Source organism: Coloeus monedula (genome assembly GCF_965178545.1).
Source record: "Coloeus monedula genome assembly, chromosome: 11".
NCBI lineage: Eukaryota > Metazoa > Chordata > Aves > Passeriformes > Corvidae > Coloeus > Coloeus monedula.
In genome coordinates this window covers 323,063-346,530 of record NC_138791.1, presented here as the reverse complement: position 1 = coordinate 346,530, position 23,468 = coordinate 323,063, and the positions used below count along the sequence as shown (strand labels likewise).

The 23,468-nt window shown below is 45.5% G+C and overlaps 1 protein-coding gene across 2 annotated transcripts; it reads right to left on the bottom strand.

Annotated features, from left to right (window-relative positions):
• Positions 1 to 5,769: 5,769 nt before the first annotated feature.
• Positions 5,770 to 22,881, bottom strand: CARD19 (caspase recruitment domain family member 19). Of its 2 annotated transcripts, none has more exons than XM_082288953.1 (5): positions 22,741 to 22,881; positions 16,734 to 16,876; positions 14,742 to 14,895; positions 8,529 to 8,600; positions 5,770 to 7,839 (listed from the first exon to the last, which is right to left on the bottom strand). In XM_082288953.1, exons 1-5 carry the CDS (start codon positions 22,757 to 22,759, stop codon positions 7,727 to 7,729), a joined length of 501 nt encoding a protein of 166 aa, XP_082145079.1. In that variant the 5' UTR covers positions 22,760 to 22,881; the 3' UTR covers positions 5,770 to 7,726. The 2 variants fall into 2 exon arrangements, with proteins under 2 accessions (XP_082145079.1, XP_082145080.1); XM_082288954.1 differs by lacking the exon at positions 22,741 to 22,881 and adding an exon at positions 19,666 to 19,783.
• Positions 22,882 to 23,468: the final 587 nt, after the last annotated feature.

Sequence of the window (23,468 nt, the reverse complement as noted above, 5' to 3'; positions counted from 1 at the left end):
TGGGAGGGTCACTGACATGTCATTGCAGGATAGGTTGTGAGAGACAGAATACGATCTTTTCAAAATAATATCTAACCAATAATTATCCAACTTCCTAACAGCGTGGTGACAAAAAATTACCTGCCTTCCTATTGGATGCTGTGGGTTATTTTGAATTCCCTTTCCTCTTCCTCCACAGTCTGTTGAAGATCTGTTTTCATAGTTCATTTTATCCCCTTGGCTTCTCATAACAAGAACTATTTGCTAACCTGGCTGCCTTCCCAAGGAGAGTGCCACAGCTCCCAGCCAGGAACAGAGACTTATCAATGGCCCCTCATCAGGCAAGTCAGGCTTTGTCAGAAATGGAGATGGCAAAAACTCAGGTTCCTTTCTCGTTCACCCTCCTTCCTGATGTTTTCCACTCTTTTTTCCAGTCTTCCAGCCTAGAAGTTGCCCCACCCCATTTTAAATGGTACAAGTTTTAACTAGTTGGGAGGTGAGTGGTAAATATGGTGCCATGCTAGGAAGAACCACACCAGGACTACTGAAACATTGCTAAACATTTTCATTAGTGCCAAAAATATTTGAGAATAAATTGGTTTCATCACCACCCAACATTACCCCAGATTTCTGGCAATGAAAATAATTTAAACTGTTGGGAAGGCCTTATGTTTCAGATTTGTTTTGGACTTGTGGAAGATACAGAAGGAGACAGCTATGTGTCTTTACCCTGAAACAGGAGTTATTTTTTTCTGTGTCAGAAAACATGATTCACCAGACGTGCCAGGGAGAGCATTGCTCAGGAAAGAAATGACTGTATCCCTCCAGGCCTTTCCATCCCTTGGAGAGTTTCAAATTCTGGGAACGTGACTTGGGAACATGACTGAACTTCACAAACTGTGTGAAGTGCACTAACTGGGGAGCATTGGGAGAAAGCCACGACAGGCCTGTGTGGGTCAGTGTTCTCCTTCATACTCCACAAAAATTCTTTCTTCTCCATGCTGATAAAAAAACAGGTTTGAAAGCCCCCACATCCCACAGCTGCACTGGTGGGACTCCTCACAGTGTATAGAAGGGACCCTGGTTATCACAAAGAGGTCCTGGAATCTTCAAACCTGATGTCACTGTTAATATTTTGCTTAATTTGCACATCCTCCTCACTTGTAGACACAGGGTGTGATGGAATGATGAGTCTTGTTCATCTTTCCAGAGTCAGGACCAGCGTAGACTCATCCAGGGCTGAATTTCATCCAGCTCTGAATGAGGAATTTACTTCCTACTTGTTTTCTTATTGACTCTGAGCTCATTAAGATAAGTTTCACGTGTACCCCGCAGGGCTCCTGGCCTGGGAATACCCTGAAAAATACCATTGCAACTCTTTCATAGAAAACTGCTATCTAAATTATTACTATTAATAATAATTATTATTTTCTGCTATAATTTTACCTGTTATACCTGGACTTTGAATTCGGTTCCTACCTGATGTAAATTATCTCCCTACCTCCTGGCAGAACAGAGTTCTTCCAGAGCAGAGCAAAGTAGCCATGATAAACTGACTGTGAGCCAGCCCCAGAGGCACAGGTGGGACCTCAGTGGAGGATGAGCTTCCTGACCTCTGGAACCTCTGACTGCACCTTGCAGCTTAACCATAAACCAGCAGAAAACTAAAGCAAAGCAGATCTGCTTTGGGGTAGTGTGTGATTCCAGGGTACCAGGAAAAGCTCCCGTGCTTGCCTTTCAAACGCTCCAGGTGAGAGGTTCAGGTGCAGGTTGAGCCCCAGGCTCACAGCAAGGGGACAAGCTCCTCCCCTCTGCAGAACCCTGCATCCACCAGAACATGGCAGCATGAGGCAGGGAACAACAGCTCCCAAGAGCATGTGGAAGTCTTTTTGGTGTCTGTAACACGTCCAGAAAGGATCCAGAAGAGCCTCTGACTGGTCAGGGCTCATCTGTGCATAATGGGGTCAGTTTTGCATTTGAAAATAGTGATGAATTCTGGATTTTCCTCTTTTGGTGTGCAGGAGAAAGCATGATAGTTGGAGCTATCACAGAATCATAGAATCAGACTGGTTTGGGTGGGAAGGGACCTTAAAGTTCAGCTTATTCCACCCCTGCCATGGACAGGGACACCTTCCACTATCCCAGGTTGCTCCAAGCCCTGTTCAGCCTGGCCTTGAATACTTACAGGGCTGGGGAGTCCACAAACCCCCGGGACAACCTCTGCCAGGGCATTCCCACCCTTACAGTAAAGAATTTCTTCCCAATATCTAATCCAAACATGCCCTTCAATCACTCCTGGTTATTGCAGCATGGCACTATGTCCCTTGTGCCATCCCACACCCCTGTGCTAGCATCCCCAGCACCAGCCCAGGGAGTGGATCATCGTACCCTCGGAGTGGGACCAGGGAGCTGTGCCCTCCTGCCACCTTGGCTGCCTGCAGAAAGGGGCAGGAAGCACCAGCAGCCGCCCAGAGCAACCCTTTGGTTTTGACATCTTGGAGTTTTTAAATGTGTTGTCCTTCCAAGCAAGGATAAGCCCCCAGTTAGAACTGGTGGGATGAAGATGGCAGATTTTTTTGCCTCTTCTCCCTCCCTGAAAATACACAGGGATCTGCTTTGTGCTTGGAAATATTCTTAACAAATCTTTATGAAAATTGAAACACCCAGGCAAGTGGAAAGGTGACTGAGGACACAGGAAGGGTTGGAGAGGAACAGAGGGCTGAGCTCAGAAAGGAAGCTGTGAGGCCAGGGAACACACCTCTTCCAAAGATTTCCAGTGTGCTTCTCAGCCCCGTGGGATTTGGAAATCTCAGTCTCAGTGGGTGGGATTTTTCCTTCACAGAGAGATGTGAAGCAAAATCCAGCTGTATGCAACCATTATGGATCAGGAATATTTAAGAGACTTCTTTCCAACCTCCACTAGAAGCTTTTAAAATTATTTAGCTCAGAGCTCACAGAGGAAAAATAATGTCAGATCTCTCCCTTTCTGCTACTGCAGAGCGTTCAGCAGGGAGCAGCCACGGGGACCCAGCAGCGCTGCCACTCCCGGCTGTCACTGGAGCTGGTGGGGCCAGGGAGAGTGATGGATGCACTGCTGGATGGCACAGAGCAGCCTCTGCACAGGGGCGCAAGGCTGGAGCACTGTGAGACCCCCAGGGTAGCTAAAACCAGGGCTTAAAAGGGGAAAAAAAGCCACCTGAGTGTTTTGCTATGGTAAAGAGAGGATTTAATGTAAACCATTCCTTGAGGACACACCTCACCGGAGATTTATCCAGGCTTGGGGTCCAGTGGCACTCTGGCTGCTGGCACCCAGCTTCACCTGTTAACAGTTCATGAAGCACAGACTGAGTATGAAAGGTTTTTGCTTTACTAGACACAAATTAAAGATTTATCAACAGCACCATGGCAGAAAGCTTTTCCTTGTGACCACAGTGTATAGTGGCTTGTGCTCCAAAATAGAAAGGGCAGCTTAGGATTCACCCAAAATGCTCTTTTATGCCAAAGCAGTGGCACTGAATTAACTGGAGCAATGTTACCGCATGACACATTCCTGTCTCATCTCCTGCCTCTGATTTCTTTCCATTTGGCACAGTAACATCCCTCTGAAGTGGGTGAGATGAAGATAGAAAGAAAATTACCCCCTCCCCTGAATCCTATAATTTTGTAGTTTCACCAAGCTGTTGTTTCAGTCGCATCCAAACCTTGGTGATGCCCGTGATGCTCTGCACTGGTCCCTTCCCCTGGCAGCTGCCTCGAGGCCGCTCCTGCAGAGGCAGGGGGTTGTGGCAACACTGCCCAGCACAGGCATGAGCACAAGCACGGCCTCCTGGTAACACAGCTCCTCCTGTCCCCATAGCGCCACAAACCAGTGGGAAAGGAGGGGAGCCTAGGTCCCGCTTATCAGGGAGTCAGGCCACAGAAAGGCACAGGACAAAGAGCATCCCTCCTGCTGACCACGTTATCTCAGAGATCCTCCTCCATGACCACCGAGGCCCTGTTCAACAGCATCCAATGCCAAACTCTGGGGCTCCTCTTGCCCCCAAAGAGAGTCTTGCAGCAGCGGATGCGATCTTGGCTGTGTGTCAGTGACTCCACCTAAGGTTTCAAGTTGTGTCAGGGGAGATTTAGATCTAGATATTAGGAATACTTCTTCACAGAAAGGGTTGTCCAGCCCTGGCAGAGGCTGCCCAGGGCAGTGGTGAAGTCACCATTCCTGGAAGTGTTTAAAAAACATGTAGATGTGGCACTTCAGGACATGGTTTAGTGGTGAACATGGTGGTGGTGCCAGATCAGCCTTAATGATCTTAAGAGGCCTTTTGCAACCTTAACAAATCTGTGATCCTATGATTCTCCTACTACAGCAACAAATTCCTTTGGTGGGATTCTCAACACTGCTCATAGAGGCACCTGGGCCAGCAGTTCCCCTTTATCCAAAAGAACAGGCCAGTAACAAATGTCTGTATGTTTTTCCTTACATGAAGTCCCTTTTTGGGTGGTCAAAGTAGCCCTTAAGGTCAGCAGTGTGTCAAAGTCCCTTTACAGCAAGCACCAGTGCATCTCCAAGGCTTCATGGGCAGTGACCCTTGGAACTCCCAAAATGACACAAAATCGAGGATTAACCCAAAGACACCCAGTCTTTGAACGGATGAGTCCTGTTTAACTCCAGTTCCCTAAACAAGGTAAGCAGAAAAACTGCTATTTTGAAAGCAGGTGAAAATGTTAAAAATCCTGGTGCAAATACCCAGAAAAATTTAACCATGAGAGGCCAGAGCCCAGGAGGGGTTGATCAGCAGCCACAGGAGGGCAACAACCAAAGGGCACTTCTGGAAGGAAGAACAATGCATTAACTACAAGAAAAACAGCAGCATTCTTCTCTCAGATTTTATTTCAATTTAATTTCCAGCTTCACCCCATTAAAAAAAGAAATCCATTAATTTCTACAGGATTCAAGAAGATGTACATTCAGAGAAATTACTACAGAGAAATTACTGCAGGACACAGGACCTGTGAAGTGCAGCAAACTGATTCTTGGCAGCACAGCCAAGGCATGGCATAACATGGAGTAGCATCTGTGCACACAGAACGGCAGGGAAAAGCATCCGCAGTGGCACATTTTTGACCAAATATGTTTTCAGTTTATTACAGTACAAGAAAAATGAAGACAAATGAAAGAAACAAAAGGAGTAACTTTGCCTTGGCAAAGGCACTTTTAACTGCAAACTCCATCCAGCAGCTGTAAAACAGCCCAGTGCATCCCAGAATGAATCATCACTTCATTCCCACTCCCGCTCATCAGGCGTATCATCCTTCACCAAGTCCTTTAAATAGCAGTCTGGCTTTAAATGGAATTGTGCAAATTCATTCTAGGATCTGTCACTTTGCTTCCCAGCTCTCTGCACACAGACAGTCCCATCACTCGGCCTTAACCATCTTCATGGCTCAAGCCAGTACCTGCACATCAGCCTAGCGTGATCCCACTGGACAGCTCTTGTCCTGGGATTGAGACAGCCCTGACACTACCACCAGGACAATCAGAGGCACTTCAGCTTTACTTTAAATCAAAATGCCCATTCATTAAAAATACAACCAGGGAAGGAAGATGATTTTTTGCTAGATAGCAGGAGGCCTTAGGGCTGAAGAACCTGGAGCTCATCCCCCATTCCCTTCCCCTCAGGATTCATGCACAAATCACTCAGCGGCAAAGGGGGACAGTCCCTGGTGGAAAGCAGCACAAGCTGAGCAGGCAGGAGCCAACGGCTCGATGACCTGCACAACCCACCCTCATCTCCTTCCCGAGGGGCACATCCAGCTCTCCAGGAGAGCATCCCTGCCTAGGTTGCTTCTCCTTAGCTCCTGTACAGTTCCTGCCTGCAGCATGAGAACCACGGTGTTCACAAGGATGGCCTCTACCCTCTGCATGGAACCACCTACAACCCAGCCAGGACAACCTCCCTGCACAAAGAGTGAAGCACGTTTATAAATCAATACCAGCACAGTTTCAGCAGCAAAGGCCAAGCTATTCTTTACTTGCCAGGGAAACCAGAATTCTGCAGCTCAGCAGCTTCATCCAAAACCCTGTTTGATTTATTCCCAAGTCCGTAACACTGTTTGCCCATAAGGACCTGACTCCCCTGCAGGTGCACACGTGCTTCCTCCAGGAGCTGAAAATGGAATTATCACTATCCATATGTGCTGCATAGATGTGCCTGCAGAGAAGCAAGCTCCTGAAAGAAAAATATTCCAAGAAAAAGAATGTCTCCCAACCTATGCACATGCCAAGTTTATAGGCAGCCTGACTTTCACTGTTCAAATTAATAACTGGCACTAATGAAGGAAGAGATTACTTTCTATTCTTTGCTGTTAGGTCTTTCACACTAGGATGAACCAAGACTCATTTATTCTTTCTCCTTCCAGCTCTAACCCATAGCTCATTCTGGATCATCTTTTTCCCTGAGAGACATCCTCATCTCAAGCTACCTCAGGAAGGGAGGAAATATAGCCCTAGCCACAGTAAACTTTCCTGTACCATACTGGGAAGGAATTGTTCCCTGTCAGGGTAAGGAGGTCCTGGCTCAGGTTGCCCAGAGAAGCTGTTGCTGCCCTAGCCCTGGAAGTGTCCTTTGGAAGCTCTCTAATAGTTAAATGTCTTTCTTATATTGTGGTGCTCAGAATTACCCCCAGCACTCGACGTGAGGCCACCCCAGTGCAGAGCAGAGCAGGACAATCCCCTCCCTGGCCCGACCGGCCATGCTGGGCCTGGTGCCCCCTCCTCGCTGCCAGGGCACTGACATTCAACTTTCCACTGACCAGGACCCCCAGGTCCCTTTCCATGGTGCAGCTCTCCAGCATCTCATTCCCCAGCCTGTCTGTACATCCAGGCTTGCCCCATGCCAGGTGCAGAATCCAGCACTTTCCCTTGTTGAACTTCACTGGGTTGGTGATTGCCCAGCCCTCCAGTTTTTCCAGGTCTCTCTGCAGAGCCTCCCATCACTTCACTGGGAAAGGGAAAGCTAAATAAATCTGGAACATTTTCTTGGTAGTCTGAAGTGCTTCATGTCAGACATTCCAGTCCCTGGAACACCCCATGGGCTGAGAACCAGCCTGCACCAGCTTCAGGGCATTCAAACCAGGGCCAGCAGCTGAGTGTGATCAGGAACAAGGCAGGCTGGGATGAGGCACCAACAGGGAATCAGAAGTCACAGTGAATACAAGGCAGACATAAAGGGAACTGGCCCCCATAAACTTTTCACAGGTGCCAGTGCCCACCTGAGCTCAGGCAGTGACTATAAAGGATCTAGACAAAACAGACAGTTCTGAGACAGAGATCCATTTCTTAGTAAGGCTTTGAGTGCATGTGTTCAAGTGCTTTTCTTAAATTAATTCTCACAAGAGACAGGCCAGAGTTCTTCAAACAGTTGTGATCCTTCATTCCAGTAGAGAAAACACATATGCAAACATGGCTTCAGACCCACACTCACTTATGAGATCATTTTAAAGCTTGTAGTAAAAATACTTTTTTTATACAAACGATAAATACTTTAAAATAAGCATTTACAAAAATAAAACGGTCCGTTCCCATAAAGAAGGACATTTACAGCTGAAATTCTGAATACATCTGGAGGCAAGGCAATTATTGATGAAGCTAGTTAATGAAATCTTTGGTATGAGTATAGGACATTAATATTTATGCACCGTTGGCTTCCTTTGGCTGGCGTACTGTACAGACAAGTGAAGAGACAGCTTTTCCTTAATTTCTTGGTATGTCTTCCAAATACAACATACAAATATTTCTAACATGTCTTCCTATGATAATAGGAGAAAAGCCCAAGATTCTCCTGGCTCTTCCTATGACTTGTGTTTCTAAAACAGAATGATGAAAGGAAAAAGAGAAAGTGAACACAGTTAAATTTCATTTTAGCTAGGAAGCAGCACCTGCAAAAAATAATAATCAATTGAAAATAACTCTAGAGGAAAGCCCATTTCCTTAAATTTGTAGAAATCAACTGCCAAGAGAGGCAAACAATGAACCTGTTCAGTTTCATTGCTGCAAGTTCAGACAGGAAGAGGAGATTGGTTAGGGAGGGGGCAGCTTCACACTGGATGAGCACAGCACTGGATGGAGCAGTTGACTGTCAGGTGGCAGGCAGAGCCAACACCCAGAGCCAGCAGCACGGGGACAGCTGTAGCTGCTAGGACTCAGCAAATCCAGCCAGCATCCTCCAGCCCTGGCACTGGTCAGGCTTCCACCAGCTCCCAAGGGGTGTGGGAGCCAGAAGGTTTTGGGTCTGTCTCATGACTGCTGGGCATCATGACCCATTGCTATAGCAACAGGAACTCAAGTGACTACGGTCTTTAAAAAGAGCCCCTATTTGTGGCATCTTTTTTAGGCAAAATTATCTATACCTCAGCATGTCTGCTGTGCAATTTGTATCCTGAGCTCATTAATGAATGATGACACCTTGTCCCACCCTGTTCTGTCAGATGACAAGCCCAGCTCACTCCATCCCTGCTGAGGGAAGGCAGCCAAGAGAAGCCCCTGAGTAGCTCACCCGAGTTACAGCAATACCAGAACAGGGCCAGTCCTGCAGCCACGCTGAAACAGGCCAGGAAAAACACTGGGCCTAGAGAAAACGGGAAGGAAACACATTAACACAGAATAGGGCAGCAGAAGTTTAGCTCAGTTCATAAATCACCAATTGCTATCAATATGCATAATTAAGCATATTCAAATGAAGCTAACACATTCACAGTTCTGTATGTTCTGTAGCTAATGTACTATGAAGCACATTTACTAAGCTGCAATTAATTTTTACTTCAGTTGCTTTGCCACCATTCCCTGTTCCCCTCTGCTCATCTAGCTACAGCCTACGGACTTTAAGGAAAAGTTTCCTTAGATGTTTCCTCACTCCAAAACTTGGTGCAACCCACCCTTTAAACACTAAACAAACACGCCCCAGGCTGTTGGCCTCCCCCACAGCCAGGCACTTCACTCCATACATGGTCCCAGGCCCTGCTCAGGGGAAGAGGCTGCAGCCCTAGGAGGCACATTTTTAGGGTTTTTTTTGTTCCCCACAGATTTCCCACAAACTCCACTTTCTGGCAAGAGCAAATATTCTTGTTTGTGCTTACAATTCTCCTGGGGGCTGAGATAAAGAGCCACATGTGCACCTAAACCAAATCTCCTGGAAACTGCCTGCCTCGAATTACACACAGCTTAATGGTCAGTACTGATGTTCAATAAAACCTTTCTAATTCATACTTATCTACTGACAAAACAGCACAAAGATTTATATCTGCTTCTTTATTACCTAATATTCTATTTGTATTAACTATCTCACTAGAAACAGAGATAGAATTAATCTGTACCTCTATTTGTAGTCACTATTTCACAAGAAACAGAGACACAATTAAACGACACCTATCAATTTAAGGACAAGTGTAGTGCCTCAATAAATTCCTGGAGCTGACTGTGTGGACAAGGACACTGGAGAAACAGCAAAGGGGCAAGGATTTGGTTGCTCCTTGGCATGTAACCTCCAAAGGAGGGTGGCTAGTGGCCAAACAATCTCTAGTCTCAGGCCAGCTCAGAAAAAAAAAAAGTAATAAGTAAAAATAAAATAAAATACTACTTCGTTTTCTTATTTCCAAGCACTTTCTCTGTTCATCCTGTGCTGTTATGCTGCCAACAGCAACAGCAATGTTGAAAGTCTGAACAGCAATTTGGTTCAATATTCAGAGAAACACCACCACCACAGACAAAAATATACATTGAGTTAAACAGTGTTTCTGCTCCTTATTTCAGTTTTCTCTCAGGAAACTGGAAAAAAAAGCATAATTCATAGAAGGTGTTTTGAATCGTTCATTATTGTATCTAAATCTCTAAATAAAATATTAAACTTAAATGATACAATAGTTCATTATAAATTGTGAGAAGTCTTCATCTTTCTTTCAGACCTTCCTTTTCAAAATATCCTACTGCGAATAAAATATTTGTCTTTATAATCTGGCAGTGAACAGAGGAAGGTGAAAATAATTAATATGTTTTCCTACGGAAAATATATTTAAGCTTTTCCTTCCTTTCTGTCATTGCTTTCAAATAATTTCTAATTAAATTGAGAGCTTAAAAAAATTGAAAAAAAATTTGAAAGTTGTATCAGAAAGTAATTGATGGCCTTATGCAAAAGACAGCAGCAGCTGAATAGACCTTACTCTTCAAGCATTGAAGAAATCACAGAAAATTAAGAGTTTAGCTGTAGTAGTGTAAGTAATACCATTGTAAATATTGATTAAACTCTACAGTCTCTTCAATTTCCTGGCACTGGTTTCCTCGACAGTAGCTCAGTACATTTTCCTCCATTAATTCTCCTTAACTTGTGACAGTAAAGACATCATAAGCCAACGTAGTTGTTACATGAAGTGCAAATTACATGATATAATAAATTGCATCATAATCTGCAAAGCCATTCCATCCAGTGACACTGTATGATTTATTTACCCCTGTCATTTAGCATATATTGCTCCTTGTCAGTGTCTATCTCTGTGGGATCTGGGGTTTCTAGAAATAAAAGCAACACATGAAAAGTTAGTACTCAGCTCAAGCAAACAAACAAACATAATCAGCACATGCAAAATGGTGCAAAACAACACATTTCAGAAAAATATCCAATATTGCCATAAAGTATTAAGCCCTCCAATGGTAAATCATTGCTAGAGTTAAAGCTGGACTGATTGAAAGACATAGGTACAGAGTCATCTGAATGCAACTACAAACAACCCACCCATGAAGCCCCACCTCTGATCTGCTTAAGCACTGACCACATAACATTACACTTGTTTCCCAAGTTAGGAAAGCAGGAGATAATCCTTTCACAATGCCAGCAATTTTCATTGTAATAAATACAAACTATTCGTTAACAGATGCACTAATCTGAGAATACCTCTATAATTTAACATATCGCCATTCTTTTTCTTGAGCAAATCTCTGGTATTGATGTATTTAGCAGGTAAAGCACATAGAAAAAACTTCTTGGTGGAGATTATTTACTAAATGCAGGTCTCAGCTGAAGACATGCCCAGCTTCTTTAAAACTCTGGAGGTTCTCTATGCCAACATTTGGCACAAGTAATTTTGACCTCTATCTTTCTGCAAATTCTAGTAGAAAAGGAGGCTGGCCTTAAGACAAGGTGTTCCGTAGTTTCCACTCTGGGCAGAAAGACCTGTTCAGAGCTGCCTTTGCCACATGGATGTGGAGATCACGCTGTCTGCAGAAGGGGCATGCACAGCTGTCACCAGACATGGCATAGGAGTGACTTTCCATAACACATCCCCAGTCTGCAAAACAACTGTTTTCAGCCAAACCTTTTTGCAGTCACAGAATCACAGAATCATATAGGTTGGAAAAGACCTCTGAGATCACCAAGTCCAACCATCAAAGGGTTAAGAGGGTTAAAAAAGGAAAGGAAAAAAAGTAAGAGCTCTGAATCTGGCTGCCAATAGGGAAGAATTTAAGACTGATCAGTTTCAGCTGCTCTCCTTCCACATGACACCTGGATCTAGGAGAGGTACCTCAAAAACTGCCCTGTCCACCCAGGCAGCAACAGCGGAACATCCGTCTCCCCTGCTAAGGACATCCCTCTCCGTGGCAGGACAGGCCATGGCACTGGAGCACGACAGAAGCATCTGGAGCACTTTGCTGTGAAGCCTGAGAGTCACTGAAGCAGCAAGGATTGCTGCAAAGCCTCTGTGAGCACTGTGTGCCCCCAGCAGCCTCACCCAGCCTGCCTCCTTGGGGTGCTGATGTCCTCCCTAGGAAATCCTCACACTGCACAGAAGAGCACAGACAAATCTCTGCCATGTCTATCGCTGCGTGTGGCTGATAGGAGCCTTTATCCTTTTAGCCTATGTCAGCACGGAGAGAAATAAAAACTTTTTCTGAGTCCCTTGGAAACTCTGGTTTGCTTCAACAGCTCCGAGGCTGCCCACACCGTGTGCCTTACCCACCCTCTAGTGGGAATGTTCAGACATTACCAGACACTTCACTGGCAATTTACACTTCAGGCAAAGAAATTTTGTTCTAGCACAAATTTTAAAGCTGTCTTAAAAATGAAAAAGAAATATTTGAAAGGATTTCCTCTTAGAAAAAATCTGTCCTATGTATAGCTGCATGTAATCTATTACAGAACTCAGTCCTGGCCATGGTTCATCCATGTCCTCATCAATAATTATTCCAACTGTTTGTAATGCCGCTTGTTGCGGCTCAGTCTGCATCTAGAAAAAAATCCCCATGTTAGGGATTCTCCTTTTCCTTAACATTTACAAATTCTAGCTGCAATTCTGTAAATGCTTTATGCTAAATTTAACAACTGCTGCCAATAGTATTATAGAAAGATAGCACAGTTTGAGTTGGAAGGGACCCTAAAGACCATCCAGTTTCAATCTCCTGCCATGGGCAGAGACACCTTCCACTGACTAGGGCGCTCAGGACCCCACAGACCCTGGCCTTGAAGACTCCAGGGAGCACTTCCAAGGAGTAACATTCAAGTAACGAAATGTGCGTGTTGGAGGTCTGAAGGATAATGCCTTTAATACTGAAAATGTCCAAGTTTACTTAAATGAGAAGTTACTCCTCATATTGATAAAGGAGCTTTTCCTGAAGAATAAAAGTGTTTGCTGTTTTAGCTTAAAAAGCTGCACAGATGTTTCTTAACCATTCAATCCAGACTGCAGACATTTGTTTTAATTACAGAACTCTAAGAAGCAGCAAGTGTATTAACACAATCATCTCAATATTTATTTCTCAGGTCAACAGGAAGAAGCTGCCGAACCTCAGCACACAGCAACATTTTAACTCAGTTCTTTAAATTATCCTCATCCTTCTGAGGATGGTAACATAAAAGACTGTACCAAGGTAACAGAGCATTCAATTACTTTTGATGGTTACTGAAGTCCCTTTGCAGCAGCAGCAAAACAGTTTTCTGGTGCCACAAGGAGCTGTATGTTTAACATGAAGCACTTCTAGCACAGGTATTTGCTCTGCATGGTCTGAACAAGAGAAACCCTAACCCTGCCTACTCGTGGCTACCTGAGGAAAGCTCAGAGTCACCACGTAAATAATGTGCAAGGATGAGCATGCTTCTGCTCCAGCTAAAAGTGAAAACAACCCACAGACCCTATCCAAGCCTCCTTGTAAAGGTACATATTCAAAAATGGCTTGTAGAATGTGCTATTGAACATTAAAAAAGCTTCAACTCTCAAACATCAAAACAGTCTTGAAATTTTATTCTTAGTGACTACACTAAGACTTCTCAAACTGCTCTTAATTCATAAAGGCTGTCTGCTAACTTCTAGTCAGCCTGGCAGAAAAACCTGTTTCTTGAGCTCTACCCAAGTAAAAATGATAGATCCAAGACAATTTGATTGAAGAGCCTGTTCCCCAAAGTGCACAATTTCTGCAAGGTGAACATCAGATCAAAGCACTGCCTTCAAGCCGCTGTGAGGCTCAATCAATTGGGATTGGGGCTCATTTGAGATTCTGAGGCAGGATAGGCCCAGACTTCCCCAGTTCAAAAAAGGTTCAGGTATGGATGTGGGGTAATGCTGCAGCCTCCCTGTGCAGACAGGAAAATGGCCTTCCATCAGTTTGTGCTGGGTAGATACACATTGCTTCTTTCAAAATGGAAGACAAAATGAAGGTAATTACAATTTTACATTACATTTTCACTGTATAAATAACAGAGGTCAACCTACAGACTTTTGGACTAATGGTTTGAATGTCACTGAAGTTTGCCTCATGTCTGTAATTTCCCCTGGCACCTAATGGAGTTTCTTACAACTAGAAAGCATTAGAGCTGGTAGATACTTTATCAGGATTTCTTAAACTGCTACTTCCTTAGGTAAACATGGGAGCTTTCCCTCAAGTTCCTCAAGTCATTTCAGTATGGGATGCCTGAATGTATTTCCCATACACTTGGAACAGTGTTCTTCTCTGTGTTTCTTAGGTAGGGGAAAAAAAAAAAGACCAGTACATAGCAGCAAGCATTATCCCACACTGGCAAGTCAGGCTTGAAACCTTTCCTTAAAGAAATGAGCTCCTCTGCAATACAGAATCAAATCTGTATGAGCCTCAGTCCTTCTGAAGTACATACAAGTGTATTTGGGGGGCAGCTTTATAGACATCGGTCACGTCTGTCACTGCACAAAACAAGTCCTAAGTGATTTTAATATCACAGTCCATCTGTGCAAGGGCCTATGAATGTGTGCTTCACCTTAAACTAGACACAATGAGGAGATTTATGGAATTGAGGGGAAGCCAAGGTTCTCGGTCAGCAGACTTTTGAGCTTAACAAATTAGAGGTTTGTAACGTTTCTCCGGTTGCCTGTGCTACAAGTCAGAATAAACATAGAGGAAATAAATAAGCCATTATGTAACAATGGCCATGAAAGAGAAGCTGTGATTCATAGCAGTTATATAGCTGTCTGACATGTTGCACTTAAACTGCTTTAAAGATGTATTTCATATTTCAAAACAAGCAAAGAGTTTTGCCCACACTAATCCCAAGTAACAAGAAGTCAAATCCCCTTACAACTTTTGGAAAACTCGAGTCAGAAAGAATTAAGGTATACCCCAAAATTATTTAAGTAACTTGTTTATTTATATGATTTATAACCTGTTTAGGTTGTTTAAATGACCTACACTGCATCTGAAATAAGGTTTTACATTGGTGAGGAAATACACAACTCAATCAACTCACAAGTCAACTTACTCAAGATTTTCCTGCTTGGCAGGTCATTAAACAGCTGTTCAGCATTGATCTGCAGAGCCCTGTAAAATTCCTGACAGTGTCTGTCTCCTTTCTTTTGGAGGTGTTTTAACAGATCTGAGAGTCTGGTATGGAGTGATGCCTTTGGATTCCTGAACTGTAAGAGAAAAGTACTCATCAGAAGAGAGACTAAAACAGAAGAGAGATTGAGAGATCAATTTTTCATCACTATGCCAGGGAGCAAAGTTATGGAACTTCTTTGATATTTACTAGAAGAATGGGCCAAAAAACCAAGGGAAACATAAAAAGAACATACATGTACTGCACAGCACTGAGCTTCATGTGGTCAGCACTGTCTGATGGAGAGTATATTGTCTCTGCCTCCCCTCCTGCTTTTTTTTTGTCCCGATCAAGTGAAAGCCACTCTGCATTTGATGTCTTCCCTGCATCCAAGCTAACACAGTACTTGCTATTCTACAGTTTAATTCTGACAGCTGCAGATAGAAAATTTCAGCAAATCTTATAATTTGATATAAAGTTTGATGCTTTCAAGTTTGCCCTTAGCTGCCTAGTAATGATCCCCAAAAAGGCACTTTAAACTGCTTATCCTAGTCCCAATACTGAAGTGTTCATCATCCCAAGATTATATATTTTATTGTTTTTTCATTGTTTCCAGCACAATTAACTGCTGTGTACCCACTTCAACAGGCACAAATTCCCATTAATCAGGTTGGCAAGCAGCTGCAGATGAAAATACGTTTTTTCTGTAGTGCTAAATGTGATGAGTATTAGGAGACCTTACAAAGAGAAGGAAAATGCATCCCTAGCCTTACACATCAAACTGATTTCAGTTTATTTGGAAAAAATCCAAAGCCATTTCCAGCAAAGCATCATATTTCATAGAAGCACAGCGGATAATCTTTGGAGCATACTGAGTTAGGAACAATTCCTGCTTGAGGGGGACAGGAATGCCACAGATCTTACACAACACTCCTTATTCTGACAACATTCCCACAGGGTCTACAAGATACAGCTGAGATTATAAGATTCCTAAACACTCAATAGAGTTGACACGAACTTGCCTGGACGCATAGAACAGCAGTTCATTTCTGCCTAAGTGCAGAAGTCACAAATCATGTTTCACAGATTCTTTATGGATTTATTTTGAAGCTCTTGAGGAAGCGGCGACGCTTGCTCAGCTAATGATCTAACTCTGCTCTGTACCACAAAACACTAAGTGTCCCCATGGGGTTTAGATTATGGCAGAATTGGACCTATTTTTCCTGGTGTTAAAATACTGATACGCCAAAACCCTGTGCAGACATGAAGCCAGCAGAGGGCAAGTACAAACTATTACAAGCAGGATTGGGGAAGCTCTTAGCTGACTTTAATTTTGTCTCCCCACAAGCTTAGAAGCTCTTTCTCCCTAAAAACAGCTACCCATTTTTGAGAGCTTCATGTCAGGGAGGGTGGCCTTCCTCCATACATGGTGGCACCACTGCAAGATAGTACTAACTCCATCTACTTCCCACAGCTCCATACTTCTCTACCAATACTTAAAATTATTAATTGGTTGCCGAAACTGATTGAGCTAATATAGGTGATTTTGTGGACAGAGATGGATGCAGCACAGATGAGCTGGTGAGCCACTCCACACCACCTCATGTGAGGAGACAGGCATGCCAGGCATGCGGTCACAGGATGGGTGCCCTCCTGCCCACGGACTGGCTGTACGATTGCGTGCTCCTGGTCATGGCAGGGACCGTGGCATTAAGCTGCTGCTGAAGAGAGTGTTCTCCCTCATGACCAGGGAACGTGCCAGCCCTGTGACTGCTCCTCTTACATGAGATGCCAGATACAACTGGTCAGCAAGCAGGAGGTGGGGCAGACCAGCTGCATGTGGCACCAAGAGTAGTATCAGGAAGAGGGCAGATGGGTTAGTGACCCACAAAAGCAACACAATAGTCAGAGATACAGCAAAACTCATCAAATTACCTTTTCTGCTTCTTCATTGGTAAGAATTTGGGGATAGACTCTGTTAAGCTGAAGAACAATTTTATCAACCACTTGCTCATTCAGTCGGCTAGTGCTTGTAAGGAAATACATGTCATGCTGCAGCCGATGACAATATGACTGATCTAGAGATAAAATAACACACAGAACAAACCACAGCAGTTAATTAACAAGCCATTTTAAAATTCCATAAATTTTATTTTCCTACCAGTAATTAAATAGCTACAATAAAATTATCACCACCACCTAGTATTAGAGAGCTGAACTATGTGTTAAGGAAACACAACACTGCCATGTACTTTCAAAGACACATCCACTTGAAATTATACAAATTCGAACTCCTGGCTGGTCACTCCTACTGCCTCTGTCTTTCCAAAGGGAGAAGGATCTAAATAATTTAGAAGTCAAGCTCAGATGGATATTTAATCAAATACAGCCCTATAGTTAATAAATCACTGAAGATAAATTTTCTATCACTTATAAAGTCAGATTATGACATTTAGTGCACCTGCAAGATGCTTCTCCCCTCCAATGGGATGCTCTGATTCTGCTCTTGGAATAACAAGGCTCATAAAAAAACTTATCATACATGACCATAAGGTGCCAGACTGTCTGCTACAGCATCTGCAGAAAAAACATCAGGGTAACAGGGACACTCTTTCTAAAGTTCTTCCTGATTTAATAGCAGTGTTCACAGGGAGTTTGTCAGAGAAAATTCCTAACTTAGGCAGGGACATGCCAGACCCTGGCAGCAGCCAGGATGTCGGACAAACCTTTGCACTCCTGCTCCATATGCCTGTGGTGAGGTGTGTGGTCCCTCAAAGCTGTCACTAGCCACTGGCACAACACAAACCAGAACTTTCAGGTTATATTGGTTGCCAAAAACCCCTTTGTAATTTTGGTTCTGCTTAACTATTCTTAGCATAAAAAAACCTCATGTTGCTTTCTGTACAAGGAACATCAAACAGGATTTTGTCTGTCGCAATCCCCTACATACATTTCTCCGTGATCTACTTTTGCTGCCCTTCTGGATAAAGCCACAGGGCCCGAAGGAGCTGCATTGCCACTTCATATTTATCACAGTAAATTAATAAATACAGCTGCATTTCAAATTTGTAGGCTGAGATCAGCCCTTCCTTGCCACGCTGCAACATGTAAGCACTCTCATCCACACCTGGGTCCTGAGAGCATAAATGCTGCCAACCACCTTAAAGTCAGGCAGGTACACATTCCCAATTAATAACTCCACTAATATTTACATAAGGACTCTTGACACTGTCTCTGACACCACTGTATCTTTATTATGGTTTCATCTGTGGTTTGTTTTCCCCTTAAAAGCCTTCTTAAGTTTATCAAGCAAACAGACAGGATCATTAAGGAGACAAATTTAAATACAACAGACAGAAAACCCAATGCAGCTCTCTGACATTCTCTGTAACACACAGAACTTGCAAACATCCACTCCAGAAACCTCAGTGGTGTCTGCTGTGCAGTGCAAACACAAGCTGCTACTTCCTGTAAAACTCCTGGGTAATTTTCATAAACATTATACGGGAAAGCTGGCAACCAAAACCTTGAAGGTTTGGATCAGACGATCAAAACCATTTGTATGTGTCCATGGCAGCTCCTTTCAGAAGTGTTGCAGGAAAGAGAGGAAGAAGTCTCTCTCAACAAAGTATTAGATTAATTTAGTTTTGGCTTTTCCCTTTCGAGAGCCCAAGAAAGGGATGTTAAGGATTTAAGGAGTCTGGCTGCAGAGAAATTGTCTGAGATGATCAGATGGCACTGGTTACCAAATGCACCACAATGAAGAGCAACTGGTCTGCTCCTCTGGGCTGGAAGGATGATAGAGGTGAAAAACAAGATGCTGCCCTCCCCTGCTACCCACTGCCATGTGCTACTGGCAAGTTACTAGAAGTCAAGAGTCTCTGACAGCATGCCAAGAGAATCACAGAATCATTAGGCTGGAAAAGAACCTTAAGACTACTGAGTCTAACCATCAATCCAGCATCACCATGTTCAGCACTAAACCATGTCCTGGAGTGCCACAACCACACATTTTTTGAACATTTCCAGGGATGGTGATTCCACCACTGCCCTGGGCAGCCTGTACCAGGCCTGGGCAACCCTTTCAATGAACAAATTTTCCTTAAGATCCAACCTAAACCTCCTCTGGTGCAACCTGAGGCCATTACCTCTCATCCTGTCACTTGGTGCTTGGGAGAAGACTGACACCTACCTGGCTACACCCTCCTGTCTGGGAATTGTAGACTTCGGTAAATCATTTTTACTTGAAATAGCTTTTAAAAACAGAAGAGGAAAACATAGCAAAACTGCAGTGAGCAAAATATTAAAAGACATTTGATACTCGAGTGTGACATTAGGTTACACACAGTCCCAGTCCTCCAAGCTCCATACGATGGCTAAAACAACAGGGCCTTTGAGTTACCAGGATAGCCTGTGTGCTCCCCAGGTGTAAAGGCACAATCCCAGCGAGCTGGATGGAGGCTGGAGGTAAAGAGCAGGTTTCGCGGCCACACAACATGCAGCCAGTGTGCCAGGGTGTGAAACGTGGCACTGCCCAGCTACACCTGGACACACCAGGCTGGGGCTCCGCTCGCACCTGCTGCCCTGAGCCCCGCGCCCAGCCCAGCCCTGCCCGCGCTGTCACAGCGGCCCGGCCGAGCGGAGACCCCGCGGCGCTGCCCAGGGCCGGGCCGGTCCACGGCCCCGCGGGCGAACACCCCGACCCACGGCCGGGCCGCGCAGCCAAAGCCGCGGGGCCACCGGGCCGGCGCCGAGACACCGCAACACCGGCGCTGCGGCCCCCGGGGGCTCCGGCCCGGGCCCGGGAGCGCGGCGGCGCCTCACGAAGCCGCGGAGGGTCCCCGGACTCCGCCCGTCCCGCACTCACCGGCCATGGCAGCCCCGGCCCCGCCCGGCCCGCGGGCTACGGCCTTCGGACTGCGGCCTTCGCCCTTCCTGCCAGGGCCGGGGCGGGCCCGGCCGGGGCGGCCGGCGCTGGGCACCGCCTCCCGGGCCCGGAGGCGGGGCGGGGGAAGTGCAGAGCCGGCGGAAGGGAGCGCAGGGGGCGCTGGCGGCCGGAGGTGCCGGGGCGGTGCCGGGGCGGTGCCGGGGCGGTGCCGGGGCGGTGCCGGGGCGGTGCCGGGGCGGTGCCGGGGCGGTGCCGGGGCGGTGCCGGGGCGGTGCCGGGGCGGTGCCGGGGCGGTGCCGGGGCGGTGCCGGGGCGGTGCCGGGGCGGTGCCGGGGCGGGCAGCCCTGCGTCCCCTTGAGCCCACACCGGGGTTTCCCATCGCCTTGGCAGCTTCGAGGTAAAACAGTTCTTAACATGTCTGTGCTCACCAGGCCGTCCAGTGCAGAAGCATGAATTTAGACTTGCACAGCGATGAGTTTTTAAACAATTAATGCATAATTAGTAAAGCCGCAATTTCCTTTTCCAGAAGTAATTTCACTGCCCAATATACCATGTCTACATCTTTACAATATGCATGTAGAATTTATATTTTCCTTGTGCTGCAGCACAGCACGCATTTAAGTGCAGCTGGACATATAAGGTACATTGGGCAGGTAGTGACTCAAGCCCAATGAGCAGGGACAACTTCTCTCATAGAAAAGGTTGCAGAGAAGCATCTAATTAATTGGGCTATTTAACTTCATGAGGGAAAAAGTACAAGCAAATCTGTGGAATGTTTGTGAGAGCCACCACTTCGAGGTATCACAGGGGGAGTAGTGTTACACCCAGCACAGCCCTGGAGATGGAGCTTGGGGCACCCCCGGGCATACCCAGACTAGTCCTGGGGCAGCATTTTGACTGGCAGAGTTACCCCGGCAGTCCTGACGCTTTCTTCTGGATCATTTCTCTCTGTGATACTGTCACCTTTGCTTTCAGAGTCTGGCCTTCCCCGCCAGGGTGCAGCTCCTAGTGTGGCCCAGCTCTCCCAAGGACACGATGTCCCACCCTGTGCCCCATCACGATGCAAGGAGCTCATCGTGAGACCTCCCCGGTGGCCGCAGCCAAAACTGTTGCATCTCACACAATTTAATGCACCTCCATTAACAAACGAGATACCTGCAGCCCCATGCTTACTCTTTAACATGTTGATCTATATCTCGGTACACAACAAAGCAGCTTCATCTCTGGAAACTGCAAGAACATGGGGAAAACACTTCACTGAAATATTTTTTGTGCTGTCAAATGCTGTGGCATTCGTGGTGCGTATCCTTGAGAAGATCACTAGAGTATAAACATCCTGGGTTTATTCTATTTACCCTCTGGAATCCAGATCTTCCTAACAGAATGAAAATATTTTTTTTAATTATTATTGTTGCACATGGAGGCCTTGATCACACCTGTATTGGTGTGATTTTGGCAATGTATTTTAGTAAAGAAACAGGAACCTTGTGGAAAGGAACTTGGAATTTTGTAACTCCTTTTGTCATATATTTTAAAGACTATTTTGAATGGGACTGAGCTACCTGGCACACTGCAAAGTGCCCCTGCCCATGGCAGGGACTTTGAACAAGATGATCTTAAAGGTCCCTTCCAACCCAAACCATTCTTGTATTCTACAATTCACTTCCATATGTTAAAATTTTTGTATATTAAAACATTACAGCAAGAGGGGTTGCCTAATATTAAGAAGCACTGGGGGGAATGCTGTGCTGAGGATTTGTTTTTACGATCCTTTTATACCTCTGTGAATTCACTGCATTTTGTGCTCTGCTAAAAAGTTTCCCTGGAAACTTTTAGAAATTTTAGAAATTCTAAATTTAAAAACTTTTAGGACTTTTTAAACTACTGGAATCTAGACCACTGAACAGAAAACCTGGTCATCTTAGTGTGAAACGGGCTGAAATCTCTAATATAAGTCTAAATGTGTTTCAGCACACAGTGATTCCAAGCACGGTGAGTGAAGTGGAAGTGAAAATCAATCCCTCAGGAATGCTGCGATGCACAGTGCCACACTGCCTGGAGATATTTTTATCCTACATAAAATATCATAAGATAAATACACAAGAAGCAGAGGTTAAACATATCTCCTCCTCATGCCGGTGGCACGCAAGACTTTTGCAGCAGGATCGCTGTTAGGTCTGCCTTGGACAGACAGACCCTTGCGGAGCCCCACGGGCACAGCAGAGGCAGCCGCCCCGGCCGCGCTCCCTGGGAGGCAAGGACCTGGCTGGGGCTGGGCGCCGAACGCCCTGCCATGGTGCGATCCGTGACATCCACGGGCCACAGCCGGATGTGGAAGCCGCATCCCGGTCGCGGTCACAGCGATGTACGCGAAACAGCGAGGCGAGAAACGCGGACTTCAAACCGCTCCCGGGGCGAGCGGCGCGCTTCGAAGCCCCCGCTTCCTGACTGAGCCCAAGGCCTTTCCAAAACTGATTCATTTCAGAGTTCTGCCTCCGAATTTAGTGCCCAAGCGAAGTGATCTGCGCAACAACGTTTTATTTCCCAGCAGATTGATTTCCTGGTTAGCTAATCTCAAAAGCCAGCACTGTTTCCTCCCTCTAAACCGACCGATTTGTTTATTTGAGTGAATTATTTGACTTACTAAATATCACCCTTGTCCTGGCAACATCATCATGTAGTGTTTTGTTTTATCTATTAACTGCTGAATGCGCTTTGTTATTTTCCCACCGCCAGAGGACTGAATCTCTTTAGCAACAAATTGAATCCAGATAGCGCGAGCAGTTCCTCTAACAAAGTCTTTCTTTGTGTTTAAGAAAATACAATAAAATATTTCTTAAAAACTCAGATTGCGCATTAGACTCCCTTCAGCAAGTTTTAGTCAATAATTTACAAAAACAAGCTCTAAGAAGGGAAAGAAAATGTGAAGGCAGGGACGGGCTGGCCACTCCCGTCAGAGCCACTGCCCCTCTGGCTCTGAACTTCTGTTCCCACAGATTTGCACCTTTCAGACCGTTGTTTTGCCCAAATTCCTCGTTACAAGTGTGCACTTACAGCTTCTGTAGAGCATCATCCATCGGTTTCAGGGGTGGGTGTGTGCCGTGCCCGGCACACGTCCCACGCGGGGCGGCCGCAGCGCAATCCTCCTTGCCGGGAGAAGCAGAGGTCACGGGCAACTTGGAGAAGCGAAAGTAAACAGGGAGGGAGCGAGTCCGGCTGTGACAGACGGCAGAGCTCCGCCGGGAGCGATGGGCGGCTGCTTCTCCGCGCCTGGAGTCAGAAGCAATTTGCTGGGGATTTTAGGGGACGTGCAATTAGCTCTGAAAACCAAGATGTTTGTTTACTCAAAGTTACGAAGGCTTTTTGTGTGTGTGCTAGTAATTTCTAGAGTTGCTTTGCATATAAAATGGGTTATTTTCCAGTCTTATTTATATAGTCGGAGTAGTATTATCGGTATGATTACTTGGTCGGTTAGAAGGAGATGAAGAAAAAAGTCCTCTGACTCCAAACACAAAGGCAGAAGCTGTGCTGCAAATTCCTAGGTCTTTATTCCCAGCCAGTTAAGCCAAACCGTGAAATGGGAACAAAACTGACTTGGATGAAACCATCTTCCCCCAGAGGGTGGTCAGGAATTGAACAGGCTTCCCAGGGAACGGTCACAGCCCCGAGGCTGCCAGAGCTCCAGGAGCGTTTGGACAACACTCTCGGGGATGCACAGGGTGGGATTGTTGGGGTGTCTGTGGAGGGCTAGGAATTGGACTCCACAATCCCTGAGGGTCCAT

What these genes read in the sequence shown, in the direction of transcription:
- CARD19 (XM_082288953.1), bottom strand. An exon ending in CCAATGAAGAAGCAGAAAAG is followed by an intron (nt 14,896 to 16,733) that starts GTAATTTGATGA and finishes TTTCTCTTACAG; the next exon opens with TTCAGGAATCCAAAGGCATC. An exon ending in CTGGTATTGCTGTAACTCGG is followed by an intron (nt 7,840 to 8,528) that starts GTGAGCTACTCA and finishes ATTCTGTTTTAG; the next exon opens with AAACACAAGTCATAGGAAGA.